The following is an 18065-nucleotide window of genomic DNA, read 5'->3' as shown; positions in this document are numbered from 1 at the left end:
CCACTGGGCTAGGGCATGAGAAGCAAAAAACTGAAGTTGATTACTGTATTTTCAGTAGCCAAGCTACGTGAACTACAAAACGTAAGAATGGTTTTATGTCATTAAGATTTACTCCATTAATTCAGCCTAGTAACAAGTAATGGCCTTTTTATTTTTTTTAAAACAAAAAATGTGTTTTTAATCTGATCCCATCCCTTCAAGTGTTCAGGTGCCTGCGACAGGTACAGCAATAATTTATAACATGTAACCAGTTACCTTCCTTTGCCTCCCATGAATCAACCACCACTAAAAATTCATGTCTTCACTAAGGTCCTGTTCTGCAATAAAAGTAGTTTATTAAAATTCACTAACCAGGATCTGGATCTTCCAGTTTCTCTTTAAGGCGAGGGAATGCAGGACGGAGGGACTCAGGGTACTTCAAAAACACTTTGTACATGATTAACACTGCCTTCTTCCTGATATAAGGCTTTGTGTGAGACATCTGTTAGTGAAACAACACCACAGTCAGACTCAACATGCTCACATTCCCAAGAGGTTTCTTTCAATATATCATTTTTAGTCAATGCCTCCATAGCAATACCTATTAAAACTGATTCTGTTGGGCAGTCTTTCCATGCAGCTGCTCTTTTAGTGCACTCAGAATTTTAAGACAAAAAGCAAAACATTGTCAGTCATGCAAGTCAAAACAAAATAGCCAAAGTAGTCCCTTTGGGCTAGCCAAGGATGCGTGATTTACAAAAGACCAGGGTTCAAGGATCAACCACAAGACTCCCACTCTGAATGTGTAGAGCACCTGCTCCCTACTGGCCTAGGATAAAGAGAGGTTGCCAGTCACCTTGTTCTTAAAGTCGCTGCACTCAACCACTCCTATTATTATTATTCAATCTAACAAGTAGTGTCAAACAGCGATCTTCAAGGCAGAAATATGGCCAGCCTCAACATGGGCAGATGTGATAAGACGCAATCAAGCTAATACAGTGACAGTGGATAGAGGAAAGAAGCAGTGTCTCAAACATATCAAAAAGCTTGTTTAACCAAACTGCTCCTCCCTCACCATTAAATAGCACCTTCACCTTTGGAATAGCAATCACATTGGATGTATTAATGCTTATCTCCATTACCATACCCCATCTGAAGGGGTTGGGTCACCCAACTGCAAACCTAGTGCTACTGACCCATCTGAAGCATACAGTGGTAACACCACTTGAAAGGCGTACACATCATAAAAGTGGAAAGAGGACAAAGAACAGATCTTATACCAGAAATATCACCTCTAATATACTGATACTTTAAGGTCAGAAAGGACCATCATAATCATCTAGTCTGACCTGCACATTGAAGGCCATAGAACCTCACCCATCCACTCCTGTAATAGACCCTTCTGGCTGAGTTACTCAAGTCCTCAAAGCTGCTCTTTCTCTTCAAGAACCAAGCTAAGCATGGTGAAGTGGTAGGAGTAACAAGGAGGACTATACTACCTGATCCAACATAGTAATAATGTCAGTGCATGATTCTCCCTTTAAAAGCACGTCACCTACTTGGTCTTGGCAGTCTGTGGTCCCACTAGGACAAGTTTCTAAAATGAACTCTGGGTGCACAATTAGTTTGCTAACTTTGAGACATGAACTGCGAAAGAGATTACACAAGCCAGGAGCTGTAAAGCTCCCGAGACACAAGAACTGCTAACAACCAATTACCAAGTTTTCAGGCATGGCACTTGTAAATTTTACAAGGAAGAGAGTATGCTTCTAATAGCCTAAATATATTCTAGACACAATCATATGGAAAAAAGGTTTGCTCACTTTTTATCAACTCACCAGAGTCATGATGTCATTTGCCAAGTCTCTGGCAAGATCTGGAGTAACAAAACAGGACAAACCAGTCAGTGCTACTCCAGTATCATACTGGTTAGGGCTACTCAGATCCTAAAAAAGTAAAGACAGAGTTAAAAACTTCTGATTTATTCAAAGAAAACTCAGGGTAAAAGACAAACATCTCAAATATAAATGAATAAAAACCTGCCCTGTTTAACAGAGACAGAACAGGGCTTCCTTTCTATAGAATATCTGCTCTGACATACTGGTTTGGGAGGATTTACCTATCTGATTTTTTGAGAAGACTGTCACTTCATTAGTACTCATCCTCTGATATGGTTAGGCACTAGTTTAATACATATAATAATTTACATAACTAAACTATAGAATATTGGGAGCACAACCAATGGTATTTCAGAAGCTGCATACGGTTCTGGAAAACATGAAAATTTTACCTAGTGTTTAGGGTCATTAAAAATCTTGACCGAAATCTTAGCACTACACAAATCAATGGGAGTTTTGTCACCGACTTCAGTGGGGCCCACTGTTTGATATAGTGTCCTGGCTTAATCTTCCTATACAGCTAAACTAGAATAATAAGTGTAGTCTAAGTCCCCATTAACTATAGTTTATCTTTCCACTAAAGACCGTATACCAGCTAAACTGCAGAATACATATTTTGTCAATTTTGTCTTTATTTTGATTTTATAAAATATTGTATACTCTTTTAGATATTTCCAATTTGAGAGGACTGTTTAAGATTTGCATTATACTTGTATCTGAATTTATTCTGACAAGGAAAACAAAGCAGTTATGGAAAGGATCAGTCCTTAAAAAAATATGGCAATTGGTGCACAAAAACACGAATAAAAATGCATAAAGTTTCCATATGAACTTGCAAGCTTCATATTTAAGATTCCCATTCCAATGATGGATTGGGAGTTCCAGATATGTAGTTCAGACTTTGGGGCAGTGTGCAATTTAAACTTCATTTCAGTACCCCACAACAGGTGAAGGAAAAAGATTAGGCTGGCAATAATATTAAATCACACTTTGGAATAAATGAAAGTGAAAGTTCTACAGTTCGTTTTGGTTTTAATGCTTTGGGAGAGGTGATGGTAAATACACAGTTGCTAAGTCAATGGAGCATAGAAGAGCCTAAACAAAGGTGCTTTTAGTACAAAAACATCCATAAAAAGAATGGAAGAGACTTGTAACAAAATGTGATTTAGAGAATACCAGTATAGCAGAGTCTTCATAACAAAGAGCGGAACATATAGTTATAAAATAAAGGACTTATCTGTCAGACCTGAACATAGTTTAAAATATAATTAAAGGAAGAACACTGGTTCTTTAGGTTAGAGACTGAACACAATCCCATTCTGCTGATTTTCTCTGGAGCAAGCGAAAACCATGGACAGACATTTATAACAAAGCTAAGCACAGACTAGTATCTGATGGAAGAGTTGTCCAAGTATTTAGGGTCCTCAGATTAAAAAGATGTTTATTTTAAAGACAAACTAAATTAACATTTGTTTTAAGATTTCTTATCTATTTGCAGTAGTTGATCAGGAAAAATGCAGATCCATTAATTGTGAAAGGAACACAAGTAAGATGAATGCCATGCCAAACCAAAAGAACACATTTGAGCATGTTAGTACAAGAACAAACAGCCTTAATGTAAACAGCTGCTGTTCACCTGTTTTCTGTATAATTATGTGGGAGAAGGTGAAGGGTCTGTCAGTGCTGGATGAAGCAGCCTTTCGTGGATCCAAAAAGCAAGCTCATTTCTAACTAGATAATTAATCACTCAGTTCCTTTCAGATACTGCAGCACTCTCCCCACCCAGCAACCTCTTGCGTTGGCATGTGTGATATTGGGAGTGTCAAGAAAAGTTAGGGTCTTCATGTTCACTTTGCACTCTGAACAAGCCCAGACAGTTGGGCCATGCACCATGGGGAAAATCTGACAATGGTTGTCAATTTTCCGATCAATCTCTGACAAACTCAGGTATCAGACTGGAATGTGAGCCAAATGATGACAACTCTGCTCACATAACTATATTCTATATGAAGTAGAGATATTATACAGCTTTGAGATGCCAGGTAGGAAGACAGAATAAACACCTTACAACAGTCTGATTTCCTTCCTATTGAAGCTAATACCTTACCTTTCTAATCTGATTGGTAGTCAGCATAATTACATCAGTCCCTTCATGAAAGCACTGAGAGGCAGCTAGGTAACCAATTCTCTGCACAGTTAAGAAAAACAGAAGGAAATGAGTCATTCACAATGTGTTGACTTTCCACAGCATCTTCAAAAGATTGGACACTCCTCAAAGAATTGGACTGGATACTCCTTCAACAAAATTAGAATACTGCATAATTATATACTGAAAATATGTCATCTAATGGTTAGAGCAGGCAACAGCTCACTATTGATTCTATATGATCAGTCCTTGCACAAATTGCTTGTGTGCACTTAGGCCAGTGACTTCACCTCTGAACTTCCCCATCTGTAAAATGAAAGTTTTAAAGAAAGTTGCCCGGTGGCCTAGCAGCAGCAGTTACATGGCAGATTTGGTTCAGACCCTCTGCTTCACTCTGGCTGGAATGGTAGTGCTCTTTTGGAGAGGTGGCCTACTTTCCTGGCTCTTGAGAAATAGTCTAACAACTGGAAGCCTAGAAGCTTTGTCCAGCCCTCCTTGGCTAGACTGTGTCCCTTCCCAGCCTCAGAAATTAACTCATAAAAAAAAATTCCAAAAAAAATATAATTAATAAAAGAAAATACACCAACTGATGAGCAGCCTTAAGCAACCTAAACAGAAGAATAGAGACCAGGGCTATCACAAACAAGGATACACCCTGCATGTCTGGTTGAAGAAAGTAATACTGATGCTTTATGTCCTGTCTGACTGCCAGGAGCAAAGGTAGGTTGACTTCAATCTATATTGAACGATACAGTTGATAATGGATGCGTTGGCTAGAATACTCAATTATACAGACCACTTACTTTGAATGTAAACTTTGATGCACTCATTACTTCAATAATATTGAATGCAGCCCAACTGATGTCATAGCCCAGCATCTGTAACTGTTAGAAAAGGAGCCAAAAAAAAAAATCACACTTCAAAATACAAGACCCAATACAGCCAGGAAATTTTAAAAAACAGAGTAACTCTTACAAGTTGAAAATGTACAGTAATACTACTACAGAATATATGTTCTGGACACCTGAAAAGTCACATGGCTATTTAATTTTATCTTCTCCCACCCATAGAATATAAAGGCTTCAAGTAAAAGTCCCTTTTAATTAAGCAAGTGTCCAAAAAGAGTAATTTCAGGTATTAAACTTATTCGTACATCACATATTTAATTTGTTTCTCTTTTCAGCTGTTGCGTGAAAGGCCCATGCAAAGAGAAGTTGACTGACTATAGAGGAAAAAAAATGGCAAAATCTTCTATGTATGAAGGGCTGTCAAAACATGAAAAAAAATGGTCTAACCTTTCAGATTCAAGTAGCACTAAAAATACTGTAACACCTTTAGGTAAGTATTCTCCAAAGAGGAGTGATTTTTTTTTAGTTGGTGACCCTTTTAACCACTTTCAGAAAATATCATGCTTAAGTCATATTACATAAGTAAAACTAAGAAAAGTAACTGAAGGCACAGTTCACACAGTCAGTTGGAAGTTAGCAAGAGAGTAAAATAAAAGGTATTGTTACATTATACCCTAGCAAGGTACTTACATATGTAAGTTTGCAAACTGCATTTGCTTTCACTGCAATGTTATCCTGCTTGAGCTCCTGTTTGATCTCATCGATGCAGTGGGAGATGTACTTTGCCTAAGGGAAGAGAAAGTTGTTATTTTTATACTCAGTTACGTGACCCCATTCTTCATCCTGCAGCTTGCATGTACTTTAGCAGCACCTGACCTTAGTCTTTGTTTGCTCATTTCTAATTTGTCTCAAATTTTTAATAACCCACTGTTCTGATAAGCATTCAATTCTGAAGAAACTACTTGCCAGTCAAAACCATTATGCTAAATGTTACAGCCAAAAGTATGCTGAAGTGTGTCTTCGAATCTATTTTCAATTTCCTGTGAATAAATCAATTCCGCCTAGAGCCACTCTTTAAAAGCTTAACAGGAAAGAAGCTTTAGGAGGTTGTGTATATAACAGTAGGAGCAGAAGTCTAGCATCAGGATTCTACTTTCAGCATTTGTAGATCATACTAGTTATCTGCCTCACTGGGGAGTTAGGACAATTGTTTATTATGTGCCAAGAGAATTTAGGATACCAGGCACTACAGAAAGCACAATATTAGTTTCCTTGATTAAAAATAATTGTAGGCTACTCAGTTATATTTTTTAATAGAACCACTTACACATTGAGGATCCCATTTTGAAATGCTTCATTATACATCTTTAACTATCCATGTTACAGCCACAATTGTTCCAGCTGAAAACTAGATAGGACTGCCTTTGGAGCCCTTCAGTGCTACTGCCAGAAGGGGTCACTATTGAGCAACTTAAGGCATTTGTTTCTCAGTACTCCACCCCCAAATGATCTCCCAATTAAGCTGAATAAGCCACCAGCTCCAGAGGGAGCCAATAACTCTGTCTTTCTTTATGTATTTATACATTCAGCACCCCAAACATGCAGCCCACATTCCCATTGTTCCTACCAAAGGGCCAGGGCACAAGAGTTTTAGGAGGTAAATCTGAAGCAACTGTTAATTTAATCTGATTTCTACTCTTTAGACAGCAGTATTTGGGCTACTGCCTTGATAGTTTGGGAATTTTAAAGTCAGAGGGGTGTAACTTTGCCATTTATATTATTTGATAGCTGTTGCACCTGCTTACTCATATGTATAGCTCAGAAACTCTGAAGAACCAAATGTTGTTACATTTCAGCTAAGTGTTTGGGACTATTTCTTTCTAAAGGATCATGTATGTGCCATGTCTTTCCTGCACACACACTTCATTTTAAGAAGTCTGTTGAAACAGATACTTTACTCTATAAATTGGCTTTAATTCAGTTAGATATTCTTTCAATTCATGATGATTAACTCTGATTAAAATAATATTAAAGGCATCTACAAGTTACTACCCAAGATTTCAAAGGAGGGGAAAAAGCCTTCCCTAAAAAAGGCACATGCACACCAGGGTCTTTATAATTCCAAATAAATTAACTGTCAGAGGAATCTAGTGAAAAACATATATCTGAATAATCTAGAATTAATATGTAGTTCTCCCTAGAGACTTACTTCCTACAGCAAGTTACATCTGAGAAATGTTGGATATGGAAATCCACTGTTCTGCTGCCATTACTTAATATTTCTCCTCTTTATACTAGAATTACTGCATAATCCTGACTGTTCTCTGGCCTTTTTTTAGAATGCTAGAGTGATACTCTTGCTTCAAGTCATGGGAGTTAGTCACTAGATAGTGAAGTAGAGAGGCTGTATTATCTTTAATAAAATTGCAGATCCAGACAAGAAAAAGACATTTGTAGTGCAAAAACAAACCATGGAGTGATCCTAGTTAGGGCAAGTAGCAACTGCATATTAATTTAGGGGCTTCACATTCCAAAGCAGCAGCATTATGGTGACAGTTCACATAGCTATAGTTAAAGGTATAGCGCCATACACATTGGAAACCTTTGTCATGATACAAGATTACTAAGCACAGATCCATCTGGGAACAGTTCTGCTGGCTCACCATCTTCACAAAGAGAGAAAAACAGAAGCTGATCACTTCTGATTCTAGTCAGTTCAGCTAGCCCTCACAGTTTTGCAGCCATTGGGTAGTGCAGTGAGAAGTTTGGAGCGGAATTAAAACATGAATGCTATCGCCCTTCCACATATACAAGCCATTTAGGGGAAAAAAAGACTTAATTTCAAGAAATTGACCTATACTTTTAAAGCAAATCATGTAAGACAAAAGCTTCAGTAGCATACATTTGTAATTTAATAATTTATTTTAGGTTTCAGAGTAGCAATCATGTTCGTCTGTATCTGCAAAAAGAACAGGAGTACTTGTGGCACCTTAGAGACTAACAAATTTATTCGAGCATAAGCTTTCGTGGGCTATAGCCCATTTCATCGGATGCATGTAGTGGAAAATACAGTAGGAAGATGAGACAGACAGACAGACACAAAGAACATGAAACAATGGGCGTTACCATACACACTATAAGGAGAGTGATCAGTTAAGGTGAGCTATCATCTGCAGGAGAGAAAGAACCGTTTGTAATGGTAATGAAAATGGCCCATTTCCAGCAATTGACAAAGACATGTGATGAACTGTAGTGGAGGGGGGGAAATAAGCATGGGGAAATAGTTTTACTTTGTGTAATGGCCCATCCACTCCCAGTCTTTATTCAAGCCTAATTTAATGGTGTCCAATTAGCAAATTAATTCCAATTCAGCAGTCTCTCAGAGTCTGTTTTTGAAGTTTTTTTGTTGTAATATTGCGACTTTGAGGTCTGTAACTGAGTGGCCAGGGAGACTGAAGTGTTTTCCAACTGGTTTTTTAATGTTATAATTCTTGATGTCTGATGTGTCCATTTATTCTTTTATGTACAGACTATCCGGTTTGGCCAATGTACATGGCTATGGGGCATTGCTGGCACATGATGGCATATATCACATTGGTAGATGTGCAGGTGAACGAGCCTCTGATAGTGTGGCTGGTGTGATTTCTCATTCTTTCAAAATACGATTAAAGTAAAAGTAACAAGAGGGACAATCTTGACAAAGATAGAACTTGGGTTCTACTTCTAGAGCTTGAAACTATGTTCAAAAGGGTTTTAAAAGGGATGTTCCACTCAAATTTGATCTAAAACTCCGTTTTTGTAAAAGCAAAAGTTAATAAAAACCTAGTTTTTATTTAAAATGCCCACCGTAAAGCTTTGATTTTATATAGCAACTTCCCCCTGCTGCATTTGGAACCTCAAACTTGCAGTAATTTAAAATGAAGCAGATTAAAACAGAAGTGAAAGCGACTTTGTTGTCCACATAAATTCAAAACAGAAGACAGCATAAATAATGAAGGAGATCATTTAAAATTCTTTCACTCAATCTAAAATGTTAGTATCAGTAGTACTGAAATTTTTTTATAATGTGATTTAAACTGACAGTTTCCCTTTAAGGTGAACTATGAAGCAAAAAAGTTTATTATCCTTTTACAACTTAAACAAAACTCTTGTGCTTTATTTCCCTTTAAAGATCAAAGTATCGGGTCTTCACTTCCCTACTTTTGCTGAAAGACCCTGACAAGATCTTGAGGCCCTAAACAGTGATGTCATCTAACGCTGTAATAAGTTTATTCTGATAAAATGAGATATAATGAACAAGTTTGAATTAAGCAAAAGTTGAAAAAAGTTTTACTAAATTTAAGACGTCTAAAAGTTGCAATATTCAAGAACAGGTAAGAATGAAGTTTGCAGCATGTGGTGACTGATTGCTTAGCTAGAGGAACCCAAAAAATGCAAAGTCAAGCACATTTTTTAAAAAGGAGAATTTTTTTTAATGTTTCCTTTGTCAGCCCAACATTTTCTTAGTAATATTAAATTCAAATTTCTTATTAATCATTGTTCCATTTGGAGACCAAATTAATTCATAAATGCCCAAGACAGAGGGATTGGCCCTGCTTTAAAGCACAAATCTCAACTGTAACCTTAACCATTATGTCTCTATAATTAAGTTATTTATTCTACAAAAGGTTTCCTCTGTCTGCAGGGGTATCCAGGAAGAATTTAAACAACACTATGACCTCACTGTCTCAACATCCTAGGATGCAAGTTTGCCTTCAGACACTGCATTTTGAGTATCACAATAATTGCTTTGTAAATATCTTTTTCAAATATCCACAGTACAAAAGACTATATAGAAAACAATCCCATTCAGACAGATTGGAGAGAAAACAGAATTTAAGAATTTAAACTAAAACTTTTGATATCTGTAAATATGCACTTGACAGGAGATGCTGACATTCTCTTATACAATGGGCAATTGAACTCTTAAGCAATACATTGCCTTAAATATTTTATGTTCATGTAGCAGTGTGCTGGAACAGATGTAATTGAATCTTTCGCATGCGTATCTAGTTCCCATATCTTGGCAAGCAACATCAGTGCTAGCTTTCAATGCCAGGACTATAATGCAGATCCTCCTTCCTCAGCCCAAGAAAACAGACACCATTCTAGCAATATCTCAAAACTCTTTGTGGACATTAAATTAAGCCTGACAAGACCCTGACAGAAAGTCAATATCCCCCACGCTGTCAATAAAGAAAATCATAATTGAATGATTAAATGGCTTGCATGTGTCTTTGGTAAGTCTTCATAACAGTTCCTAAACAGAGAAGAACATTGGCTTTTATGTATCTGGGCTCAATCTAAACATGACTGACAAGAACAAAATCCTGAATCCCAAATTCCCTCCCTCGTTTGTAGCATTAAAAATTGAAAAAGCAGATTTCTACCTCAAATTAATATTTGAGAATGTGGTTGTGCCATAGTTCACTGCATCAAAGTGACAGAAAACCACAGAAGTTTATGAAACTGAGCACAGAACATTGGCTATTTTTACAACCCCTGCACTCCTGTCCTCCCAGATCAGCAGTCATGAGAGTTTTTGCATATTTGGATTGGCTTGGTTGAACCTTTAATGGATTAGGTGCTGAAAAATCATACAAGTTTGAAAGCACAGTAGCACCTCATAAATACACCAGAGTTATGAACTGACCCATCAACCACACCCCTCATTTGGAACTGGAAGTACACAATCAGGCAACAACAGAGACACCCCCCCCCAAATTAAAGCAAACAGTACATTATTGTGTTAAATGTAAACTACTAAAAAATAAAGGGAAAGCAGCATTTTTCTTCTTCACAGTAAAGTTTCAAAGCTGTATTAAGTCAATGTTCATGAGTAAACTTTTGAAAGAACCACCATAATGTTTTGTTCAGAGTTACGAACAACCTCCATTCCCAAGATGTTTGTAACTCTGAGGTTCTACTGTATATCAGAATCTAAGCGCAGGTCCAAAAGTCATAAGCCTAACTAGTTAGTAAACTAGTGACTATTATTGTACTTGTGTTTTACTTACAGAATTGTAACCTTTTCATTTTGGCCAATGTGTGTCTTTTTACATTTGAGGAATAAATATACTTACAAGTGAATTATTTGGATTATAGCAGCACCCTAGGGATCCCAATCTTGGGAGACAGACCAGTCCTCGCTTATAGACAGCCCCCCAACCTGAAGCAAATACTCACCAGCAACCACACACCATACAACAAACACTAACCCAGGAACCTATCCTTGCAACAAAGCCCGATGCCAACTCTGTCCACATATCTATTCAAGTGACACCATCATAGGACCTAATCACATCAGCCATGCCATCAGGAGCTCGTTCACCTGCACATCTACCAAAGTGATACATTCCATCATGTGCCAGCAATGCCCCTCTGCCATATACACTGGCCAAACTGGGCAGTCTATACGCAAAAGAATAAATGGACACACATCTGACATCAGGAATCATAACATTCAAAAACCAGTGGGAGAACACTTCAACCTCTCTAACCAATCAGTGAGGGACTTAAAGGTGACAATTTTACAACAAAACTTAGGTTTGAACAGAGACTGGGAATGGTTGGGCATTACACTAATTGAATCTATTTCCTCATGTTAAGTATCCTCACACCTTCTATGGGTCATCTCCATTATCACTTCAAAAGTTTTTCTTCTCCTGCTGATGATAGCTCATCTCAATTGATTGGCCTCTTACCGTTGGTATGGCTACTTCCACCTTTTCAGGTTCTCTGTATAAATATCTTCTTGCTGTATGTTCCAGTCTATGCATCCGATGAAGTGGGCTGTAGCCCACGAAAGCTTATGCTCAAATAAATTTGTTACTCTCTAAGGTGCCACAAGCACTCCTGTTCTTTTTGCGGATACAGACTAACACGGCTGCTACTCAAACCAATCATATAGAGTAGGACTCCATTATCCTAGGCATTTTATAATACATAACAAAAATAAGTCCCTGCCCCAAAGAGCTTATTGAAAAGTATTTTGTTTCAGAAAACCTTTGCCAGCCCTCATCCTCCCAACTTCCACTCACTGGTTTATTCCGTGTTTTTAATCAAGGAAATAAAGTGTAGGGTTTTTAGGTCAGGGGGCAATATCAAAACAAACCCGTGGAATCTTCACATCTGATTTAAGAGTTTACCGTTGGAATGCAAAAGTTATCTTTGAAAATGCAAGCTAATTCCCTACTTTGTGGTTACAGATTTCATTCTCATTAAATTGTGAGTCAGTGTCCCTCTTTCACAACCCATATCTAACAACGAAAGGGTGGAGTGAAACAAAGACAACAAGCCAAGGAATATATTCAATTGCCATTAATAACCTCTGGCAGCTCAACTCATTTTGCTTCTGGCCTGAAGTCTCACAAAGTGCTAGAGGTCCATTAATACCAGGGCTATTATATTTTAGTGCTCATGTATGCTTTTATTCTTCAGTTATGAAGCAAACAGAGGTCATGTCAGGAAAAGTCTGGTGACAAGATGTTTGTCACAAAGAGAATTTGAAAAGAAATCCCCAGTTCATCTTGTGTTTCTCAGAGTACCAAATAAGTCCCATTCTTTCTGGCAGCTATCACTCAAATTAGTACATGAGAAGTAAGCAAAGAAACTGATCGATGCATCTAATTTTGTCCATTTGCTGATAGCTTTTTTTTAATTGATTATAAATGTCCATTAAAAACAAAAATGCTAGAACAGGAAAGATTCTCTGGAGCACATTCAAAGTGAAAGCTGCCATCTAGGGACACAGACCTTCACTAAGCCTCACAGGTTATGTCTACACAGCAAAGAAAAAAACCCTGGCACAGGACAGCCAACTCGGGCTCATGGGGCTCATGGGCGGTTTCACTGCTGTGTAGACTTCTGGGCTTGGACTGGAGCCTGAGCTGTGGGACACTCCCACCTCACAGGCGTCTAGCGCCAAAGGTTTTTCTTTGTTGTGTAGACATACCCTCACTGTTTAAGAATGAGAGTAGCGGTGAACACAAAAGTATTTCATTTAGTCTACAATCTAAGCCATCATTCACTATAGACATCCACAAGAGAGAGAGACAACTCCCATATTGTCCATACTAGGAGGACTCCTCTACCACATGAACTATACCAGTATAGTTAAATCAGTACAACGTTTGGGCTTGTCTACACTGGCACTTTACATGCTGCAACTTTCTCGCTCAGGGGTGTGAAAAAACACTCCCCTGAGCGCAGCAAGTTTCAGCGCTGTAAAGCACCAGTGTAGACAGTGCACCAGCACTGGTAGCTACGCCCCTCGTGGAGGTGGTTTTTCTAGAGCGCTAGGAGAGCTCTCTCCCAGCACTCTGCCACAACTACACAAGCCATATTAAAGTGCTGCTGTGACAGCGCTTTAGCCTTGCCAGTGTAGACTAGCCCTCTGTGTTTAGACAAGCCCCGAGTGTACAACTTGTGGGGTACGTGGCACTAAATAGCACGAGGTAAGGGAAGGATGATAAAGCACGAACCACTCTGTAACTGTCTTCGATTTCACTTATAAATCTCTAATGTAGTTTTAGATCACTTGTTCCTGATGTGAATTTTTACAGCCTATTTGTACAGCGCCTACTGTAAATCTCTAGCTGGTGCCCCATTAGATTAATATGAGTTCAATAAGGTTCCTTTGAAGAAAAAATATCTAAGTGTATTAGAGACTAAGAATCAGATTTAATATAGCAAATCTGAACTTAAGTTTTGGGGGAGCAGAACTCCTCATTCCAAAATATCTACTAACAATACAAGAAACAAAAGACCCTATAAATAGAAAACATTAAAGGATCAGTAGGTATTAACTTGTTAATCTCTGTGGAATAGCACCATCTGTGAATGAGGAATATGGAAAAAACTGATCTATTTAGCTTTCCATTACATCTGTATATCCAAGAACCCTGTCCAAGCCACACTTGTTACCATATTAAAGGGGACAGTGTTTGAATGAAAGGTGCGGAGGAATAGACCATGCAGGAGTTCATCCCAGTTCTTGAACTCAAAGCCCCTTTGGCTTCTAAAGCACCAGATGTTAAGTTTCAGAGTATTTTCAAAGAGAATGATCAGATCCTTCCATTGCCACCTTCAAGCTGCACAATTCCGACAATGAAATGGAGAGTAGAAAACGGAATAATCATTAACTTATTATGATGAAGAACACTCATTTTTTGAAGTCTACAGGCGTGGGAGTCCCCAAACAGCGCCTGGGAAGTTACCAAAAGAAGAATATCTAGTTAGAACAGAAGATAAAGAGTCAGGACTCCTGTGTTCTATTCCCAGCTCTACTACTGACTCATTGATATGGCTATACAGAAGTGATTAGCATAAGGTATCCCAGTCTGTTAAACAGACTTAATACTTAACCTCACAGGGATTTAGAGGCTCAGGGTATGTCTACACAGCAACTGGGAGGGTGCCTCCCAGTCCAGGCAGACAGACGCATGCTAGCGCCGCTTGAGCTACTGTGTGAAGGATAGTGGTGTGAACATTGCAGCACAAGCTAGCAGTCCGAGTTCAAGCCTGACAGACACCCTGGGTCCGTACTTGAGCAGCTGGCCTGTGGTGCAATGACCATGCTACTTGTTTTTAGCACACTAGCTCAAGCGGATCTAGTGCACTGCACATCTGTCTGCCTGTGGAGTAAGGCACGCTCCCAGCGGCTGTATAGACATACCCTTAGTTTTCTGTGAAGCAGTTCTGAGATTTTGGGATCAAAGGTGCTATACATTAAATGCAGCTAAGTGCTTTCAGAAAGGAGTACGCAGAGCTCATTTAAAGTACTTTATTTTGGGGTCCACTCCTTCCAAGTATAGATTAGCCCTACCAGAGAAGGCGAACACACTACACTTTTAAATATCATATTCAACAATGGTCAGAGCTTCAATTTTTAAATTCTGTTTTGGTCCCGTAAAAGCCTCTTTTTAAGTGATCCAAGCATGCTAGTCAGCTGCTCATATGTTCTGGCTAGTTTAACTGAAACATAAATATCATGACTTATAGGTGCATCTTGCATTTTAGGCAGCCCATGTAAGACCACCATCATTGGGGCACAAACTAGGTCATTAAAATAGCCCTTTCAATCTTTGAGCCAGTTAAGAACCTGAGGAGCCACAAACAACAAGCCCTAATAGAAGCATCTCTATGCTTTAGTAGATCACTGCAAATCCAGCAAAGGATGGACAACTTCAGTCAAAAGCTGAAACTTACAGATAGAATTATACAGGGAAAAGGAGACTTCATATTAAGTGAAAGGTAAAAATACTTATGATCCTTTAATCTGGCTGGTATCCCAAGAGGAACACTCCCCAGGCAAAACACTGCTGCAATCACCTTGGTGATTGAGAACCATATGAGAAAACAAGGAAAAAAAAAAAAGATTGCAAAAACCTTTTCATGGCAGTAAAGCAAAAATTCAAGTGAAAAATGTAGATGTACATAGTAATGACTTAGCAAAGCTGGGGATAGAGCATAAAGTCATAACAGCTCTCTTTTTTTTTTGTATATTATACACACACACACACACACGGTAAGCATTATTTCTACACTTATAAAGATGTACAAACACTGATTCAAGAAACTGCCTAAATTCTGTGAGTCCCAAGAACTCATCTTGAAAGTGCAAATATCTTAAATTAATGCAGAAACATGAAATTGATTATATTGGAGGGGCAAAGACAGGATGGATAAATCAGATCTTTGACTGTCACAATCCCTTCAAAACAGTTTTTTGTAAGAAACCAAAGCACAATCTCAGACTTTCGTTTCCCCAGTGTTTCATTTTCTCACAAGTCACACTTTTCTTGCAATATCACACTTCATCCTGGCAAGAGTGAAGCATCTGAAGTGCAGGTGAATTTTTGTAGCTGATTAACATTTATTGAACAGCGGTCTAATTTAACACTTGTATCTTTACATTTAAGTCTCTATTCTCATTTGCTTACTTAGTATTTCAGAGGAGCTGCAAATTACACCAATATTTTAGAGCATACATCGCCATGGCAACTTACACAAAATTTAACACATTAATGCAACCACTGTCAGTAATTTTAAGAAAACAGGACAAGCAACCATACAACAATCAATCAAAAATTGCTAAACTAAGTGCGACTTGCATCATGCCCTTAAGGCTGATATGTTCTGGCAAAACACCACAGGCAGAGAAAGGTCTGAAGTCAAGGCCTTGCACTAATCCCTAGTATCGATTAATTCTTCAGACCCCAACCCCACTGGATCTGTCACTATTGATTTGTCTTAGGGTTTTACACTGCTGCCCATCAGTATGGTATCAAAGTGCCCTCCATGTAAGATCAATACTTCATGGAGTATCTGACTTCTCTCTTTTCAGACTGAAAAACTGTTTGGCCTAGGGTTGTTTGTTTTTTTGGAGGGACAGTGAACACTGGTTAATATTGTGAATGTGGTAACAAGTGAGATGGTTTCTCAAATAAATGATTCCCATATCATGGTTGAGAGACAGCCAAGAGCTGGAGAGGAAGAAATAAGTAGGAAGATGGGAACAAAGAACTGAGGTCATTTATAAAACCTCGTTCATGTTTCATCTGCTTTTATTTAAACATTCTAGATCAGGGGAGGGAGGAATATAGAACTCAAGAGCCTTGTCTAAAGTTAAAGTGAGCTCCTAACAATGTGGAAGCTTTGATCCGTGAGATCACATGACCTGTCATATGATTTCTGAAAAGCCTATAGCAATGGCAACCAAGAAATCATCATCGGCTCTATCTGACAGCCTTAAGAAATATTATTTGGATACTAGCCATTTGAGAGTACTACAATGCTTGGAGGCAAAACCACTCTCTAAACTGCTTCTGCTTTAAACAAAATACATCTCATCTATGCTGGTGACAGTGTTTGCTGCCAGATAATCCAATGCAGCAGGGCTGTAAATAAACAGCAGAAATTGCCTGCATGGCCTTTGGCTTCTCTCAAAGAAAGGGGCATTTCACATGGGCACACAATCATCATTAGAACAAATCTGGTTCAAGATTTAAGATTTAAAGGACAAGGTTTTACACAAACCAATAATCCCCTACAGTGTTTGAAACTCAAACACCGCAGTATGACAGGGCAGGAGAAACTAAAGGCAAAATTAAGTAATAACTGGCAATGAACAGAAGTAAAACTGATCAGCATATTTTCGTTGTCCAGAGGAAATACAAGTTAACAGCAAACAGTGCTAAATAAATTAGATTAAAAACCTGTAGTTTGAATAACTTGTCATTAACAATAGTTGCAAGATAATTACGTCTTAACTTTAAAAATAGAAAAAATACTGTCAAATATAATACTGTAGGAGAGATTTGTTCATGGTTTTTTACTCCATGTGTTCCACAAATGTGTCTGATTTAGTTTTGGTGTACCATCAGAAATCGGGCTCACTTTTGAAGAGAAGTTTTGCCAATTTTTGTTCATCTTGGGTACACACTGGGCTAGATCTTCCAATGAAGCCAAAGGAACCATGAAAATTTATATTTGCTGAAGATGTGGCCTTGAGACTACTTTATTGGCATTACACAGTAGCAAATTCACTCAGTGATCGGACGGAGCCCCATTGTGCTGTACATGCAAATAATGAAATACAATCCCTGACCCCAAAGAATTTACAACTTAGAAATTCCAGTTACCCTCTAAACCTTTTAAAATGCTGAAAATAAAGGTAATTAACTGTTTTACTTGCCCTCAAGAAAGATTATGCCAGGATCCGTCCTTACACCACCTTTATGACTCAAAAGTCTATGCCAAGAGTTATTTGCCAACCACAGAGATACATACAGGAACTTCACTATACTTTTCAGGGAACTTTAAGCAAGTTGGGATGTGACAGAACATAAATGTGGTAGAATTATGGTACAGCACCAATTCCTTAGAGTGGCATCAAGCTGCCAGCGTGAACCGATGCAAAATAAGCCAAATCAACAAAACCTTAGATTTTCTGTTCAGATTGAAGAGGGCTTTTTAAAAAAGGCCCCACTTGTGTTCTGCTAGGGGAGAAATATTTTATATTATTGTACCATTTACAGTAGGTCTGAGTTTGCTACCAAAATTAATCTTTAGGATCTCAGGGAATTATTCATGTGCCCTACAGTGTGTTTTAATATTCTGCATTAATACAATGTTCTTGTGGTACTGAGTCAT

General features: G+C 38.2%; 1 protein-coding gene across 2 annotated transcripts in view; it reads right to left on the bottom strand.

The window, feature by feature from the left end:
- The window catches only part of AP3D1 (adaptor related protein complex 3 subunit delta 1), a 69173-nt gene that overhangs the window by 35565 nt on the left and 15543 nt on the right, over nt 1-18065 (bottom strand). For both annotated transcript variants that reach the window (XM_039515336.1, XM_039515337.1), the window contains exons 2-6: nt 5562-5657; nt 4827-4907; nt 3985-4065; nt 1818-1925; nt 352-481 (exon numbers count right to left, since the gene is read on the bottom strand). In XM_039515336.1, the coding sequence (XP_039371270.1) occupies nt 352-481; nt 1818-1925; nt 3985-4065; nt 4827-4907; nt 5562-5657 (496 nt within the window). The remainder of the gene's footprint in view (nt 1-351; nt 482-1817; nt 1926-3984; nt 4066-4826; nt 4908-5561; nt 5658-18065) is intronic.

This window comes from Mauremys reevesii, linkage group 26 (genome assembly GCF_016161935.1).
Source record: "Mauremys reevesii isolate NIE-2019 linkage group 26, ASM1616193v1, whole genome shotgun sequence".
NCBI lineage: Eukaryota > Metazoa > Chordata > Testudines > Geoemydidae > Mauremys > Mauremys reevesii.
The sequence above is the reverse complement of the archived record's forward strand: the minus strand, read 5'-3'. Positions and strand labels throughout refer to the sequence as shown.